At 36.1% G+C, this 19,347-nt stretch overlaps 1 protein-coding gene across 1 annotated transcript in view; it reads left to right on the top strand.

Moving 5' to 3' along the window:
* LOC149794869 (uncharacterized) overlaps window positions 1-19,347 on the top strand; it is a 116,551-nt gene that overhangs the window by 26,791 nt on the left and 70,413 nt on the right. The window contains exons 3-4 of the mRNA XM_089964512.1: window positions 623-849; window positions 8,264-10,244. Of these exons, the coding sequence (XP_089820638.1) occupies window positions 623-849; window positions 8,264-10,244 (2,208 nt within the window). The remainder of the gene's footprint in view (window positions 1-622; window positions 850-8,263; window positions 10,245-19,347) is intronic.

Here is a 19,347-nt window from a genome sequence, read left to right as displayed (position 1 = left end):
ATTCTCAATTTAGTTTCAGTCTGTTCACCCCCTCTGCTGCTACTTTATTTCTACTCAATATTAAGAGTCAGTATACACACTTTGATGTCTGCTGACTGGAAACATTGATTCAAACTATTACTTTATTTCTACTCAATATTAAGAGTCAGTATACACACTTTGATGTCTGCTGACTGGAAACATTGATTCAGACTATTAGTTTTTTCATTTAAAATGAGATTTATCAAAGTCATAATAAGATTACAGGCTTAGAGTTTATGCTGCGCGCTTTTGATGGCATGCATTTGACGTGCATATTTCCCTGCTCGTTTTTGTCGGCACACTTTGGACCTTTTCTCCAGCATCATCAGCCACTTGTAATCAGCCCCCCGAACCCCCCGCAGCAAACAACTCAGTAGCCAGGTATTGCATTGGGTTACTGCAGCATCACTGATAATTAAAGAGGTACAGGTAATTAATAAAATGGAACATGGATTTACAATTGAAATAAAATCTCTGGCAAGTGACTCAGAATTGTAACTTGCCTATGAATATTAACTTATCCTGTGCTGCAGGACATAAAATTTTGGTGACCCTGATTAGGCGTAACATTGTCAATGTATGCGTCTGTCTTGTGTTCAAGGTCCATTTTGAAACACCGTCTCACCAATCGTCCTCTTTGTATGAGACCAAGGAGGATTTAGAGACAGAGATGCAATCCCCAGCAGGTCTGGATGCCATTAGAGATCTGGATGAGAAGGAAAACTGGATTGAGCGAAATTTGATCCTGACCACAGTGGACCATGATGACTACATGACGTTCTCTAGGGAAATTCTGCTGGATATGATTGCTGATATGCCTATTAGAAAGTAAGTGATTTCTTTTTTCTATTTTTTTATAAAGATTTCTTGCACTTAGAAGAATAAAGAAACCTATAGATTCAAGTGTGTAAAGGTCAGAGGTTGCAGTCATGGTAAACCCAATATGAAAATTATGGTTTCTTTAAATTGGGTTAATTGATTCAAATTATATTATTAAGTGATTCATATCAGATTATTAAACACGAGGCAAGTATGTAATGTACCATTCATAGTTCTCATTGACTTTATTTATTTTGCATGCAAGTGTTCTAGGAACATAGTAAAAGTATTATTTAGGGATCAAGGGATTTGCTTTTTTATCTTAAATATGGAAGTTGTGTTTTGAATCAAAATAAGCATAGCCTTAAAAACAACTGAACAAGCAAACCAAAAATCAGAAATTCAGATTATTATGATGTAAATTAATATGCGAGTAATTCAGATTATTATGATGTAAATTGATATGGGAGTATTTCAGATTATTATGCTATAAATTGATTTGGGAGTAATTCAGATTATTATGATGTAAATTGATATGGGAGTAATTCAGATTATTATGCTATAAATTGATTTGGGAGTAATTCAGATTATTATGATGTAAATTCATATGGGAGTAATTCAGATTATTATAATGTAAATTCATATGGGAGTAATTCAGATTATTATGATATAAATTGATTTTGGAGTAATTCAGATTATGATGTAAATTCATATGGGAGTAATTCAGATTATTATGATGTAAATTCATATGGGAGTAATTCAGATTATTATGATATAAATTGATTTTGGAGTAATTCAGATTATTATGTAAATTCATATGGGAGTAATTCAGATTATTATGATGTAAATTCATATGGGAGTAATTCAGATTATTATGATATAAATTCATATGAGTAATTCAGATTATTATGCTATAAATTGATTTGGGAGTAATTCAGATTATTATGATGTAAATTCATATGGAATTAATTCAGATTATTATGATATAAATTGATTTGGGAGTAATTCAGATTATTATGATGTAAATTGATATGGGAGTAATTCAGATTTTTATGATGTAAATTGATATGGGAGTAATTCAGATTATTATGATGTAAATTTATATGGGAGTAATTCAGATTATTATGATGTAAATTGATATGGGAGTAGTTTAGATTATTATGATGTAAATTGATTTGGGAGAGATGAAATGGCACTTACCAAGATTCATTATAGCAACAGTTTCATGACAGATACAATATTTCAAAATATCACTATTTGACACATAAATCACATTATTTCATCAGGATATGTGCAGTACTTTGCGTAAATGTGTTTGATGTATACATAGATACACACACATACCTCATCATCTAACATTGAAATATGTTGCAAAATATTAAAGCCAAACTCACTGAATTGGTTTCTGAATTTATAGCTTTAGTGAAATGATTTATTCATCAGGAGAAAAATATAGGAATTTTCCGACATATTCAGATACTTTATAAAATGAGGTTTCATGCAAATAAATGATTTTTTTAAATGTATACATTAGGAGCATGTGAATGGCTGCATTATATTAATCTGTATAATTAGTGTTCACATTTTTTTTAAAACCAGTTTTTTAGTTCAAGAAAAAGCACATTGTTAAATGACATCTGCTTGAGCGTTTCTGAATGATGACATGCATATAATTATTTTATGAGGTCTGGTAGAGATATTGTGAGTGCTCAGATAATGCACAAATGTTGAAATTGTGCACATAGAAAGCAGTGATGCATGAGAACTTCCTTGAATTAGCTAAATATCAAATATATAAAAATGTATTGACTGTCAATGTATAAATTTGTCATTATTATTATAATCAATTTAATAAATAATCTAACAAAGTCATGATAGCACATTTATTTGATATAAGTACCCTTGTCCATTCCAAAATATGCAGATGTAGGTTAGCACAAATTGATGCTTGGAATTAATGGTAATTATTAATAACAGAAAAATCAGTGTACTGGAGTGGTTCTGCAATTTATTTAATTTCCTCACATTTGCATGTGTGAACTTTTGGTCCATTTCTAGTAGTCATGCATGGATGGACAATTCTTTTGAACGTCAACTCAGTACTGGTGTGAATGTGCCAAGAATCTGGCAGAATGAAAATAGTGAATGATAAAGTAGAGTTTATCCAAATGGAGGATAATAATTCCAAAACAATGTCAGATGCAGGGTTAGCTGAACCATGAAAGAAGAAACCAAAACTTTATGCAGAGTTTCAGAAATCATAGCTGTTATAGACTTATAGTAAATATGATTACAATGCCACCCCACCTCGTGGTGTTTTTTTTCCTTCTTCACCTTTGTTTTGGTGATGAGGTAAGGAAGCAGCCATTTCATTCAACCTTTTGTATGCTAAGGGACCCCACCAGATGACACAGCAATCACATTACTTGTTAAACCCAAGTCCAAAGTGATGGTCAGTTCATGCTTTTAGCTACTAAAGAAGTTTTTTCTTCTTCTGTTAGTTCAGGGCCTTTCCTCACATTTTGAAGGATTCTGTAAAAGATAACACTGGTCAACAGTGAAATCATTACTGACTTGAAAAGGCCCTAATCTGTAGTATTTTGGTGTGCCGAACATGAATATAACCGTGAAAAATTTGTATTGGCTCTCGTTTTGAAGATATTCATATACCTCATTTTCTATGTTTCACTGTGTAAATTTCTCCAGTAGGACTGCAGCAACATCCGGAATAATGATGTAACATTGCATAATACCATCATGCTCACATCATCCACAGTTGATTGCATCATTTTCTGATGCAATGCAATACTAATGCCATGCGGCTGCTGAAGTAAGTTGACGTCAGCAGTGTACTATACATGTGTAGGCCTATTATACTAATGCCAGGCGGCTGCTGAAGCTGACGTAAGCAGTGTACTATATAAAGCCCAATCAGATAGGTTCAGCATTTAAAATATTTTAGACGTTGTGCGAGACAGTTCAAGCTACTGTTACATAAAACTTATTATTTTATCCATTTACGTACAATAAAGAACAGTAATGCCTCGAAAGTGTGTTAATACCGCAGACAATTTTTGCTATATTTGTGGGGAAGTGACATTTGCCAACCAGAAGAAAAGTATCAATTCTCAAGTGAAGAAGGCATATCATCTTTACTTCGGATGCAAGGTTGGTGACCAAGACAAGCCTTGGGCTCCGCATATATGCTGTGCTACATGTACAACACAGCTTTCACAATGGTTGAATTGCAAAAGGTCATCAATGCCGTTTGCAGTCCCAATGGTGTGGAGAGAGCCAAGCAACCACCTAAATGACTGTTACTTCTGCTTGGTTCCTCCTCTTTCCGGCGGAATAACGAAGCGAAAGAAGTCGAGAATAGTCTACCCAAACATTCCGTCTGCATTGAGACCAGTTCCACATGGTGAGGGACTTCCTATTCCAGAACCTCCAGCAGAATATTCTCTTGATTCATCTGACGAAGACAAAGGTGAGTCGACCTGTTCTTCTCCTGGTCCATCAGCATGCAGTGATCCAGATTTTCACTGTGGTGCATCATCAACCCCACACAGAATAACACAGGAAGAACTAAATGACCCGATTCGTGATTTGGACTTATCAAAGAACAAGGCAGAATTGCTAGGATCAAGACTCCAACAATGGAATCTTCTAGAAGAAGATGTCACAATTACTGCATATCGAAAGCGCCACCAGCAATTGGAGCCTTTCTTCAGAAAGGAAAGTAATCTGATATTCTGTTCCGATATTGAGGGCCTCATGAATGCTTTAAAAATCACTCATGACCCACAAGAATGGAGACTATTTGTGAACTCTTCGAAACTGAGTCTCAAGGCTGTGCTTTTGCACAATGGAAACATTCTTCCATCTATTCCAGTAGCGTATGCTGTCCACATGAAAGAGACATACGATAACTTAAGGCAGCTACTGAATTCCATTGAGTATAACAAGTACAGCTGGCACCTCTGTGGTGATTTGAAGGTAGTTGCCCTTTTAATGGGACTGCAGCAAGGATATACAAAATACATGTGTTTCTTATGCGAGTGAGATAGCCGAGCAAGGGAAATGCACTACATGAGGAAGGAATGGACTCACAGGCAGAATGTAGCCATTGGAGAGAAGAATATCCAACACCCAGCTCTGGTTGAGGCTCAGAAAATCTTGCTACCACCCCTTCACATCAAACTAGGTTTGATGAAGAACTTCGTGAAAGCCATTGACCGGACTTTGCCAGCATTCCGATACCTGCATGAAAAATTCCCTCGACTCAGCGAAGCAAAGATTAAAGAGGGAGTTTTTGTGGGTCCTCAGATTCGAGAGCTTTTCAAAGATGACCGGTTCAACAACTTGCTGGAAGGTGACGCGAAACAAGCATGGAATGCTTTTCGCCTAGTTTCTACAAACTTCCTCGGAAATGTTAGGGCAGAAAACTATAAGGAACTAGTAGAAGACATGTTGATGAAGTATAAGAAACTTGGCTGCAATATGTCTCTAAAGATTCACTTCCTTCATTCCCATTTGGATTTCTTTCCTAGCAACTGTGGTATTGTTAGTGATGAACACGGCGAACGTTTTCATCAAGATATCGCAACAATGGAACAAAGATACCAGGGAAAATGGTCCACTACAATGCTGGCTGACTACTGCTGGACATTCCTCAGAGATGCTCCCGAACAGCTGTACAAGAGACAGGCAAAGAAATCTAAGATGTAGTCAATGACTTGATTTTTTTATAGGTAGGCTATTACAGTTGACCTTTTACTATTGGAATGCATTTCGTTATGTAAACATTAATTTCTTGCAGATTACAAAAAAACTAGAGCCAATTTTGCAATTTGACTGTCATATTCGTGTTCAGCACATAAAAATTGATAAGAATTGACTAATTTTATTTCAGTAACATGACTTTTGTAAAAATTTGTTGTCCAGTGTAATCAGACTTGGAGTATCTCTGTTTCATTTATATTTCCCTAAGTGTACAGTTAGTTATTCCTTCCTATAGCAAATTTTCAGTGCACTGGTCAGCACTGCTATCATAATGGCAGATGATGTTTTGCCTGCAAAAGTAAATGTCAGCCTCCTGTTGCACATGGCCAGCCATGCATGGTTACAGGTTTCATTCTTGTAGGAAACACTGCAACCATGTCTAGTATCAGTATGGTTCAATACACCCTGTTATCAGAGCTCATGGGGTTGTAGAGCATTCATTACAGTTAGCAGAGCTAGTTTTGCCCTCCAAGACATGTGACACAAACAAACACAATCCAGCAGTTAATGTTCTAACAATCAAATCTACAATTTAAAAACAATGTCCCATGGTCAAAGAAAAACGAGACCAAATGGAGACAGTGCTACCACTAATAATACCCTTTTCTGTAAGTACTTGTATGGATACCTTTGACCTTCAAACTAAATAGGGATTTTATTTCCAGTCTTAATAACACTCATGTCAATTTCATTGCTGGAAAACAGTGTCATATTTCCTGAGGGACCAAAAATAAAAGTCTGATGCTAGGGTTTTGAAGACTTTACTGGAATATAAAATTGAATGTGACTAGTTTCATATGAAAACTTTTCACCCCCAAGGACGTGCTTAAAGTTGAATTTAAATAAAGTCATCAGGCCCTGCTCCAACTTACCAATACATTTTTTCTCTTTGGCATATTTCTAAGACTCAAAAAAGATGGTGCTTACAGATTAATCCATTAACAAGAAATACTCAAATCAATATGTCACTTTGAGATAGAAACTTTACATTGTACTCTCAAGCTAATGGGATATAAAAATAAGTGCTGGTTTACCTCAAGCTAATGGGATATAAAAATAAGTGCTGGTTTGCCTCAAGCTAATGGGACATAAAAATAAGTGCTGGTTGCCAACATTTACTTAAAAGAGGCATATTATTCTATTTCCATTCATGCTTTGCACAGACTTTACTTAAGATTATGTTGAGATAAGATAGTTTATGAATTTACTTGCCTTCCAAATGAGTTGTCATCTGTCACAAAGTTATTAAAGCCTATTTTTGCTATAACTGCACAAAGTCAGCCATTGTCGTGTAGTTTATCTTGATGAGTTTGATACACATTTACTGTGTAAAAAAGATCTACAAAACACTGCAATTAGGTGCCTAGCTTGGGATTAATTATTCATGTTGTTGTGTTTATGGGCTTTATTCTTGATTCTGTTCACATGACTGTGTCCCTTACGCAAGACGAGGCTGATAGCTTGGTATATATCTGCCAGCAGTTATTGAGGCAACATTCCATTCGCTTTTGGAATTTCATTATGATGATTGGAAGTACAGTTGCAAGTGAACTTGGAATGTAATACCCAGTACATGCCCCTGCACTACAGAGCCTTGACACTGAGAACGGCTGTAATTAGGGGCTAATTTGACATTCCCATGGTTTTGAGTAGAGGATTCAAAATGTGCATATCACCCTTTGCCTTATCTCTGTACAACAACCTTACATTGTTCTTAGTACTGATGTTAACATAAAGAGGAGTAGATTTTACTATGATTTTGCTTATCAACAGAGAGCCATTGGTCATGAGAAGAAAGACTGGCATATTAATTTCATCAAACTAAAAGCAGGTATTCCTTTTATAATGCTTCTGCTCAGGAATTATGGGGCAGCAAGACTACTTTTACTGATTACTGTTGCCCTTTCATAAATTAACAAAAGGGGATTGGGATTTTTCCCCTCAAATAATTAATTTGCATTCCTCTTGGCATATAAGATTATATAAGAGTAAAATTTATCAGTTCTAGGTCAGTCTAATACAATGTTAGTTTTATTCAAAATTTTGTAATGAAATATATGGCTAGTTACCTATACAACTTTTGCAAGTGTGATCATTACTTCAGAATACATGTATTATCAACATTAATTGGACAATGAATCTGTGATTTAAAAAAGTACTCATTATTATAAATGTGGACAAGTTTGAAGAATGGCAATATATAAATACAGAGTTCTCAAGAGTGGTTGTTAAGACAGCAGCCCTGTGGCTACACTTAAAGAACTACTCCTGGTGATTTGGCATGGAATGACCCCAAGCCAAATTTCTGTGCTGTATTGACACATGATGAAGGGCAATTCCAGACTGGACAATAGTATAATGGAGTTTAAAGAGAACATGCTAATCTGGAAGAGAGCAGTAGTACGTTGAAATTGCAATGGAAATGTATTTTTCCTGGGACTAAAGATTTGTTATTAGCCAATTATTTGACAAAAACAACTAGTCTCAGGTGAAAGGGTGCACAGTTCTGATTGTTGCTGGTCAACATTGCTGTACAAAGCAAACTATGCTGTTTTCTTACAGTTCTTATTAGTTTTTCTGGCTAGTTGGGCTGGGGGAACTGTCATCCCCTGTATACAAACTATATTTCTTTCTGTTTCAGTGGTGATGAAAAGCACAAAGATGTCAATGAGCAAGGACTAAATACTGAAGGTAGATGGGATGACTCAAAAATAGATGGAATAGCATGTCAACATGATGGTCTGAATTCACAGTTTGAAAACTCACAAATTGAAATTAGCGCAGTCTCTAATATGATGGAACCATCAGACAGTGAGAAAACCGAAGCTTTTATGAGCATATCTGGTGCTGTTGCAGCGCGAGTTCAGAAAGATTCAGACATGCAGCCTGGAGAGGAATATTATATAAATGGCAAGAGAAATGACATTTCAGATTTTGAGAGTGGAAAAGAAGCAGAAAACATGCAAGATAAGGCTGTGTCTTCTGATGAGGAGTTCTTGTCAGCAGATGAAGATTTACCTGTAGGAGAGAAAGTAAAATTACCTGAACCCATTGATCCAAAAATATCATATGATCTTAATTTTGATGGTCTTAACTGGCTTAATCCATTTCCTACTAAAGGCTTCGCTGGGAAAACTACTGTGGGTGAAGCTGGGGAAAGAAAAGACTCATCCCAAGACCACATAGCAGAAATTTCTAATTGCAATCAAACCATAGAATTAGCCATAGATGCTGCTGATCTGTCCCAACCAACACATCAGATTGCAAATTCCACAGTTGGAGACAAGAACCCTATTCAGTCTCAAAGTGAAGAAAAGTCAGAAAATTACTTGGCTGAGCCCGATCTACTTTCCTCTAATACACCAGGAAAACAGATGCCTGACCATTTTGAAAGTAAATCAAAATTTGCTGTATCCCCAACACAGGATTATAAAAATACAGATGACATGGATGCTGTTAGATTCAGGAAGCAACTTTCCAACATTCCAGAGGAAATAACCAATGAGGAACATCCCTTTGTAACTAAGTGTGAGATGGCAAATTCTGTAGACTGCAGTGATAATCATGTTGAATCAGTAAGCAGCATTGCAAATTCACCAATAGTGAAAAAGACAAATGTGGCTGAAAACAATATAGAAGCATCACACAGTAGAGATTTTCCAAATAAGGCAAGCAAAACTGAAAACGAAGTGATTGGTACTTTTAAACCAATTAAACAGCTTAAAAGCTTTTCAAATAAGTCACATCAAACTGATTTAAAAAATGATGTTGATCCATTTAAACCAAGGAAACAACTGATGAATTCACAAAGTACATCAGACAGAATTGAAGAGATTCATGATGTTAGTATTGACCCATTAAAATCAAGAAAACAGGACACAGATTCAGATAAACCTGAATTTAATGATGCAGTAATTGATCCATGCAAACAAAGCAAGCAGTTAATAAATTCTTTTGTTATTACTGGAGACACTGAACTTGATCCATTTAAAACCAGAAAGCAGTTGTCAAATTCACCATTTGCTTCAACAGGTTCAGATATGGATCCATTTAAGCCAATAAAGCAGTTGTCAAATTTACCAGTTGTTTCTTCAGATGCAGAAGTGGATCCTTTTAAGCCAAGCAAGAAGTTGTCAAATTTACCAGTTGTTTCTTCAGATGCAGAAGTGGATCCTTTTAAGCCAAGCAAGAAGTTGTCAAATTTACCAGTTGTTTCTTCAGATGCAGAAGTGAATCCTTTTAAGCCAAGCAAGCAGTTGTCAAATTTACCAGTTGTTTCTTCAGATGTAGAAGTGGACCCTTTTAAGCCAAGCAAGAAGTTGTCAAATTCACCAATTTCTACAGGTGCAGAAGTGGACCCATTTAAGCCAAGCAAGAAGTTGGCAAACTCTCCAGTTTTCAAAGACAGCTCTGGGGACTTGGAAATTTACCCATCAGAACCCAGCACACAGCTGAAAGATACTCCACCGAAATCTTCTCCCAATATGGAATATCTTTCTGCGGGTGATTTAAAGATTTATGACACTTTTTCTGGAGTATCAGGAGCTGAAGGACCAGTGAGCAACCAAGAAACAGCCAAACAAATCACCTGTTGTAACTCACGTGAACAAGGATTGAAAATGGTAAATTTTGCCATAGATCTAGTTTTTCTTTTCTTTCTTATTGATCACATAGTTAATATAACGAGCATCTTTTTACTGTTTTAATTAAATTTAATCCCCACTCTCAATTTTTTTATATTTCAATGGAAAAAATTACTTACATTCTTATCTTTTGATTGTGAACACATTTGTATTGCTGCTGTAAATTTGCATATAGCTACAAATTATTTGCTGTCTCACGTACTGTTATATTGACCTCGCCAGTGGCCTAGTGGTTAGAGCATCCACATCGAATGAATGAGGTTGCGGGTTTGAATCCTGGCATAGTCATACCAAAGTCTTATAACAATGGTACTAGCAGCTGCCTCGCTTGGCGCTCAGTATTAAGATCTTAGTGTTAGGACTGGTCGGCCTGGTGTCGGGATAATGTGACCTGGTGAGACATCATGCTGCATGCCTGGTAGACATCACAATAAAGTGTCACACCACAGGCATCATAGCGATATAACGGAAAAATTGTTAAAGCTACTTTAAAAATCCAAAATATTCACACACACCTACTGTTATAGGCATTTTGTGGGTTTACTTGCTTCATGTGCTACTTATTTGAGACATTTTGTCAATTATGTAAAATTGTAGTAAGAACGCTGCTTTGTTGTGGTTTTGTTAAATTTGATTTTAGGTCTTTTTTTATTAAAATAGCCATTTATTTGCAGTAAATTGCTTGTCGTATGTAGATGGACATTGATATAGAACTTTGGTTACTAATATGGTCATGTAAAGGAGATATATTCTCCCAAAATTTAATCCCCTACTATCTATTCTAAAATTCCATGAAGTTTTTTAGGAATCATGGTTGGGGAATTAAAGCAAAACAGTCACCTTACAACACAGCCATTTTCATTTAACCAGTCATTCCCTTTACGCACATTTGTGCATCAGGGATGCACGCTGGAGAAAATTGATGCATATGTTTTGTTGCTGTGCTTTGTTTCGACGCAAAGGATGCACATAATGCGATCAGGATTTATTTAATATCCAATGCTTTGGATGAGGGATGGCATCGTGTATACTTCAAGCATAGGCATAGTCTGGTTCCCTGTTCTTATGTTCCCTGCATTGCACTCCACTATTCATATAGTGGAATGCAGCGCAGGGAGCATATGAAACAGGGAACCATACTAGCATAGGCAATGTTCTGATGGAGTAGCTTTCCCATTACTTGTGAGCTCTCACACGATTTCCATCAAGCTCATCAAGATTTCATCTAGATGTTTAATGTCTGTGTTTGTTGCACTAGAAAGTGATCACCTGATTTAAACGGCGTGGACCAAGAATCATTAGCGAAGAAAGTGAAAGAAGCAGAACACAAAAGAGTAGCTGTGGGTCTAACTTTAATTTAAACAGAAAATAATTTCCTTGACTGGGCTATGGCAGATCCATTGGGATTACCAGTGTGACTTCTGATCGCGTGATTGTGAAGACTGCAAAAGTAAATAATCCTTTCATGACAGGGTTTAAGAATTTTACAAAATCTGCCCTTTTTCACCACAAGATATCTGGAGAACACATTATCACCCAAGACATTCTTTCACAACAAAGATATCAGTAAACTTACCGAGACAAATGAGTTATTTGGATTACAAAGTCAGGGGGTCAGTGCAGACTTAGAGGGTTTTTAACTTGCTGCGATAAAAGAAAGATCTTAAAGTTAAAATGTAACTTATTAGAAAGAAGATTAATCATTAGCCTCCTTGATTTTTGGATAAATGTATTCTTGGATGAAGTACGATGAAACCGATGATAGTACACATTTTATGACAGGCAGTAAATTAACTGTCATTTGGTTAAAAAGATTTATTTGGCTTTTTGTATTGACTTATATGTAATGTGTTGGTCTATAATATTGCTACAAAAAGATTATAAGGAGACTGTTAGACTAAAAGAAATATGAGCTAATAAAATTATTCTTTGAATGGACAATGCATTTGTTTGTTAATTGTGCATGCTGGTTTATTTGTATTTTGAGAGAGAGAGAGAGTATGTTGTGCAAGTTGCAATGTCCTATTTCAAGCTGAAAAAACATGGGTGAGATTTTTTATTTGACCCCCAGTTCTGAAAACAAGGGTTTTTTTGCACTCAATTTTACACCCCTCGAGGATACATTGTTCTAACATTCCTGAAAATCAAGCTTTTTAATCTGGATGAAAAGGGTATAGTTTTAAGGGTTTTCAATAGATGCGTACCCTCTGGTTTTGATGCGTGGAATTTAAATATGACCCATTTTTGGCATGGAAATTCTGACTTGTGCGTCATTTTGACACCTGTAGTGTGGGCTGGAGTATCAGTCTTAATTACCCTTGATTCAACTCCAGCTTAATTTCAGAACAGTTAACACTTTGATGGAGTCGAGCTAACATTTTGGTGCAACTGAACTCGGTTTAATTGTTTTGAGATTACATTTGAAGTTTATGATAGAGGAAGAGGAAACAATTATGACATGATTGGACTGCCTTTGGGTCACATATCAGAAATGGTATGATTGGACATCAAATTATAATCAACTGGTCAGAACTGAAGTATATGGCAGCTCACAATGCTGGTTGTCTAGGTATGGACCAGCTTGAATAACTTTATTGGCAATTAATTTGCTTCATTTGGTAGAATGTTTAAAACAGAAATCATTTATTACTTCACTTGATTCATATCTGATAAATATTGGCATTTGCATGACTGAGCTTTAAACTATAATCAGTTTGATAAAACAAGAAAATATGGCTTCTCACGAAGCCATTTTTCAGCATAGCATTGTGTATTATTGGTGATTAATTTACTTCATTTGGCTAAATGGTTAAAACCTTGAGTGTTTTAATTAATGGATCATTCAGAAAAAAATGAATTTCTGAACTTTGAAATCATAATGGTGCAAATAAGTCTATTTTCTTTTCTGTCCCATTCTCAGAATCGATCTGTCGGTAATTAATTTTCTGACCCTCAGACTCCAAAGAAACAGAAATTTTTTATCAGCTTTGAAGAGAAGGAGGAGAGTCAATCTCCAATTTTTTTAGAAAATTTAAGAACGAGTGGAAAAGTGAACTGATAATTCTGTGATGTACATCCTTGAAGTCTGAATGATATATAACCTTCCTAGTTGTATGGGTATATTTTTGCATATAAAATGATTTCATCAAATCATAACAGAATATGTTGAGAAGTTGTAAATATAATAAAGTATAAAATAATCCCCTGTCTGTTTCATATACAAAATACAAACACAGTAACACAGAAAGAGAAACCACTTTCACAAAAATCAGGGTGTATGTTTCTTACAAAATACTGTGTAAGGATTTCTTATTCTTCAGCGCAAGACAAGAAATATTAAACATTTGTTTCAACCGATAACGAGGAATCACAGCTATGGGCTCATGACTGTTCAAAAGAATTGACTCAAGATTTCAGTTTTGACTCTTGAGATTTTAATTTTGACTCTTGAGATTTTCGAGTCTAGGGTCAAATGACTCTTCAGTTTTGAAATCTATTGAGAACCCTGGTTTTATATTTTAATATAATAGAGGGTTTATTTACATAATTTTTAGGCCCATTAACTTGTCAATAATGAATTTTTTCTGATACAAATTTTGAAATTTCGTTGCAGTAATACATATCTCATATTATTGCTTTTGCTTATCTTTTGTGGAATGCCAAGTCCCCAGTCAGCTAAATACCCCTCCAATAAGGCCTTTAATTGAAAAGAGCACAATCCCAGTCTGATTCATTAGTCAAAGCTAACATATGGACTACCTTCCACTTTTTCCTTGGACTCCATGCAGGTACATAATGTGCCCATAATTGAAAAGAGCATGGTCACAGGTGCCAAGATCACTCATTGAAATTGGCCTTTGTAGATTGTGAATGTTTTTTTTCTTCAGCCATTCTTATATCTTTTTGTGTAGACTGGATGTTTTTCCCCCAATTCTTCCATTTTTTAAGTGTGTTTTGTGTTCTTTAAATTTGCCCTTTTTTTGTTTGTACCATTCTCAGCAATCAGTGCTTCTATTCAGTGTTCATCCCTTAATATTCAGTGTTCAGGTAAGTATTACCTACCCTACTTTGGTTCCTGATATCTTGTTTTTTTGGTGATTTCTTTTTTTAATACCCTTTCAGAGATAAATATTTAGCAAGGTGTGGGTAAGTTTGTGCCCTTGAAAACTAGTGGATGTTCACACCACCAGCCTAGCATGCACAGATTGTCAAAACATGGACAGATGTCCTGTGTGTTGTCTATGGACAGATCATGTGTGGGACTTGGCAGAAAGTGGCAGCAGCTATAGAGTGAGGGGAAAAGGTCCGACTTCCTCCTCATTACAAAATGGCCCTCTCCATTCCCATAAAGGATCTGGATCCCTTTTGGATTATTGGAAGTAATCTCCCTCTGGAGGGCAAAAACAAGAGTTGGAGATTTGCCTGAAGGCCAAAGATCTCTGATGCTTGGTCCAGTGCCATCAGTGCTAGTGAAGGATAGATCTTTGGGGAAAAGTAACAGTGAGTTGTATTTGCCCACCATGGATGAGTGGCACTTTCTCAACGTCAACTTAGCGACAGTGACTAATGATCTTGATAGTGATAATAATCCTTGATCTGGTGCTAGTCACAGATACTGGACACTGGTCAACTTAGGACACTTATCTTTGAGTGCCAATCACCAGTTACCAGTCACTGAACCATGCCCTTTGAGTAGCCAAACACCAGGCTTTGATTCTTGGTCTGTAGATAGGGATTGGGTTGATTACACCTGTTTAAACCTTATGGGATTTATGGACCCCCTTTACCAGGTAATGAGTCTTCTTTTGCAACCCTACCCCAACATCTCCATGACATCATGGATGTCCCAGCCTTGTTGACACGTGTCTGATCTTAGTCCAGTTCAGTCTGGTCTTGTCTAACAAACAGATGAACCACCTCTCACCTTCTGGATTGTCAGGAAGGGATGTCAGCAAAAATCCAAATCACCCGGGTTAACAGCTAGTAGGGTTATGCCCATACCTCCCTACCCTGGATTGGTTAAGGTGCAATACAAACCCTAATGAAATGTCTTCCTCTATGGAAAGGGATGCCAGGGAGGAGATTACTCTATTGCCTTGGAAGCGGGTTTAGGATGACAATGCCCTTTCCGTTTTGGTGGACTCAGAAAAGCCAGTTGCAGCATGTCATTCCCTTCCATTCAGGTCGTCTGCTCCTTCCCACCTGTTGGGTCAGTTGGAGGATGAGACTTTCTGGACTTTTGCTAAGGCGGTAAAGAAAGTTGAAAGTTTGCTACCTCCTTCCCCCTTATTTGTGACCAAAACCATATGATGCTCAGGACACAAAGATTCTCAATAGTCTGGAGAAGTTTCTGGGACATACTCTCATTCAGACTTTCTGCTCCAAATCTATATGTTTTGGAAGCTTGTGCACAAATTTCCCAGGCCTTGAGTCTGCCAGGCAGCACAAGTGTTGAACTGTCAACCCATTCCATGCTGTAGCTGCTGGGCTTTGTTTCCTGCCTTTCACCCTTTAAATCCCAAGTGGAGATATATGGGCTGGGAACTGGGCTCATTTCTGGTAAAGGCCTTGGAGCTTTAGGCTTGAATCCTAGTAATGATTGCTTCCCATGTCAATCATGCTTTGATTGCCTCCTTCAGTCTCTTAATAGAGGCATTATTTCCATCGGTGTCTCAGCTCTTGCTAGAAGCTGTAGTGAAAACCTTGAGGCATTCATTATGTAACTTCTCCACATTTTCAGGTCTTCAGGAATATCAATCTTGGGGACATCTAAGGTTTTTCTATCACACAGCAATCATCTTTTGAAGGCTGCACTGCTTCAGGCAGAGACAATCTTCAGAGTTCACAACTCCTCATTAGTATCAGATGATTTGAAAGTACCAGCAACACCAGTTTCTGTTGGGCACTTCTGGTCAGGAAGCTACACACCTTGACCAACTATGCAGATCTTCTCAAAAGCTTTTCATTCAGGGTCAGACACAACAAACAACCAGCCAAAGTTAAGATCTCCCTAAGATTCATCTTTCACTAGACATTGCAATCAAGAGGTCTCCTCCCATGAATGATTTACCCATCAAGCCTAATTTTTTACTTATGAAATGCTTATGAAATGATTGCATAATTTAAAGCCAGTTCTCTACAAAAAGGTGAGGAGTTGGGAATGTGTTTGGCAAAGTCACAGTGACAATTGTCCAGAAATATTGAATAGCAAATTGGAGAAATTAATTATATTTGTCATCTTTAAAGATAGCTAGAAGCACACTCCCAGATTTATTAACTTGTGCAAATAAGATTCTTTCACTGGAGTATTCCAATGTAAACTTTAACTTTTGCGATTCATGTAGATGTTAGAGTTGATGGAATTTGTTGACTTCTGAATCTGTTCTGGGCAAGATCATAAAGATATCTATAAACCTTAAATTGATAAAAGGCCTATAGGATGCTTTTTTTCAGCAGCTTCCATTCAGGATCTCCCATGAAGGTATTGGTGTAAGATGGGCCACTTTGGTTACCATATCAGTACCACCAATTAGTTACTCATGGGAATTGTCAAAGGTAGAGTGTTTGCAGTGTAGTACCAGTGTTAAAAGGGCTAATATACCCAGATTTGAGAGTCATTATTTGGGTTGTTTTTTACCTGAGTTCTATCTGCTGACATTAACCTTTCTTGGTTAGGTATCTTAGGATGTTTTGAAACTTATAACCATTGTGACCAAAATGAAATCGTCACATAAATTGTTGATAGCTTAAATTTTATATTGTAAAATTCATGGTTATTTTTAAAATATGAAGAATAATTTCATGATATGGTTTTAGCTGTCTTGGTAATTTATTTTGGGAAACATTAGTGTCCATAATTACTGTAGCAGAGCTTTGTTGGGTTTTTAATGGACAGTATACTATTGTTTAATTGCGTAATTCAAAGAGGGCCTGTTTTGCCGAATCTACTTTCTTGTCTAGAAGTTAGCAAGAACAATTTGACATATTTACAGGAGACTTCAATACACTGTATATTCATTGTTGTGTGTTGGCATCAATATACATTCTTCTTTGAAATGAGAAAAAGTTTCATCATCAAAATAGTTTGCCTCACCATCCATCTTTGGTCAATCATGTAAAATGTGTTTCAAACCAATATGTTAAAAATTGTTTTCTATAACATGACCAAAGTTAATTTACTTAATGAAAGAACTAAAGGAAATTATACAAGATTGTGAAAGAAGAATGTTTACGACATAGCTATAATGATTTATGATAGTCGGAAACATGAATGTATTTATTATTGTAGAATATTACAATTTGCTAAAAAAGCAAATAATCTCCAACCTTCAAGAATTCTAGCCTGTGTGTTGTTTCTTCTGCAGTCTCCGATTTTATTTCTGCTTGTATTGCATTTGGGTCCAGGTCATCTAGCTTCCTTGGAAAAAGAAATTTTCAAGATTGTGAATTAAATCCCAAATAGGCCTAAAGGTTCTATCACAAGACCAAATGAATTCCATATGCGTTCGGAACTAACAGCAATCTTGAATGTACCAGTTGCCTAGAATAGTGTTGATGTTCTCCTAGTCTTGATGTATCACAATGATACATCCTCATTTTTCTAACCATCTAGGATGGAATTGAATCTCTTGGATTTACATGATTAATTCTGAGAGAATTTAGATATTGTCTGATCATTCATTTCTCTGAAAAATTACATAGTAGTAGGATAAATAAATAAACACCGACTTGTGACAACTCTAACTTTACTAGCCATGGTCTAGGAGACTACTGCTTATTTCAAGCCCTGTGGTTCACTAAAACCTTATATAATACCATTGCAGTTTTATGATTTATAATTCAACACATGTATTTATGTTTACACAAAACAAGGTAAGTCCTTTTAATTATTAAATAAATAATTCAAGAGAGATTTTTGGCCACTTCTTTGCTCAAAGAGATGTTTTTTGAGACACAGTCCTGACTCGGATTCCACAAGCCCTGATTCCAGTTTCCATATGCCCAATATTGGTGTTATTTTTTAACTATTATTTGTCACCACAACATTACACTTGTTGTACTTAAGATATACAAAGATTGAAATTAAATCATATTTAATTTACTTTGTATATTCAAATCTCAAGATAATTTCATGTAAAACTATGTTTTCCTCAGGGTCCTGATGTTGGTCAATATCTAATTGCTCTATTGACCTTACTCACTGGATCATCAGTACTCATGTTCATCAGCATCTGAAGATTATAGCAGTTTCTTATCTTTCCTTTTTATCTCAGCACCATTAAAGGATGGCCAAAGACTTGAAAGACTCATGGACAACATTTGATCCTTTCATCACTTACAATATCTGAAAATTAATCCTGCATTTGGCCTGTACTCTCCAGATTACATTACAAAAATAATAAATGAACAGCTTGCTGGGTATACATGCTAGCCTTAATCCCATTACTCCTCCAGGCATCACTGCACTGTTTGCAAGAACCTGCACAGTTCTGGCACCAACAAGACTTATTCTGCCTGGTCTCTGTAATATGCATAAATATAGAAAACTATTTTGTCCTACCTATGGTAGAATCATGTATGTTAAGCTAAGTGGACACAGTTATAGGTAATAAGTCTGTTTCTCGTTCATAAGTCACATGCATCGTGTTGTAAACAAAGTTTACAGCTTTTGATACAAGTATGATAAGTGAGTCATTGTCATAATGGTAGTGGTTATACATAGGGATATATTAATAATTTACTAGTCTTTCAACATCTTGAAAATACATTTGGGTATTTCCTCATACTGATCAAAGTTTTCTCTCTGGTAAATTATGTTTCTTTTTTTTTTTCAGCAAGCCCAGGGGATTTGGGCTATCAGATTTTTTAGCACTGAACTTTGTTGTTTGCCTCTAGTTTAAACCTTCTTGTTGTTTGGTTCAACTGCTACTCAAGTTGAATCCTAGTGGCATTAAACAATAATGTTATTCGAATTCTGGCTGCTTTAAACATTAATATTATTAGAATATAGTACACCAGCTGTAAATATAAGATCGTGATACTATTGTCTACCATAAACTGGGGTTACTAATGTCAAGTGAGC

This window comes from Sinohyriopsis cumingii, chromosome 7 (genome assembly GCF_028554795.1).
Source record: "Sinohyriopsis cumingii isolate HCF-2022 chromosome 7, ASM2855479v2, whole genome shotgun sequence".
Classification (NCBI taxonomy): Eukaryota; Metazoa; Mollusca; class Bivalvia; order Unionida; family Unionidae; genus Sinohyriopsis; species Sinohyriopsis cumingii.
Note: the sequence above shows the minus strand (reverse complement) of the source record. Positions and strands in the feature narration are given on the sequence as shown.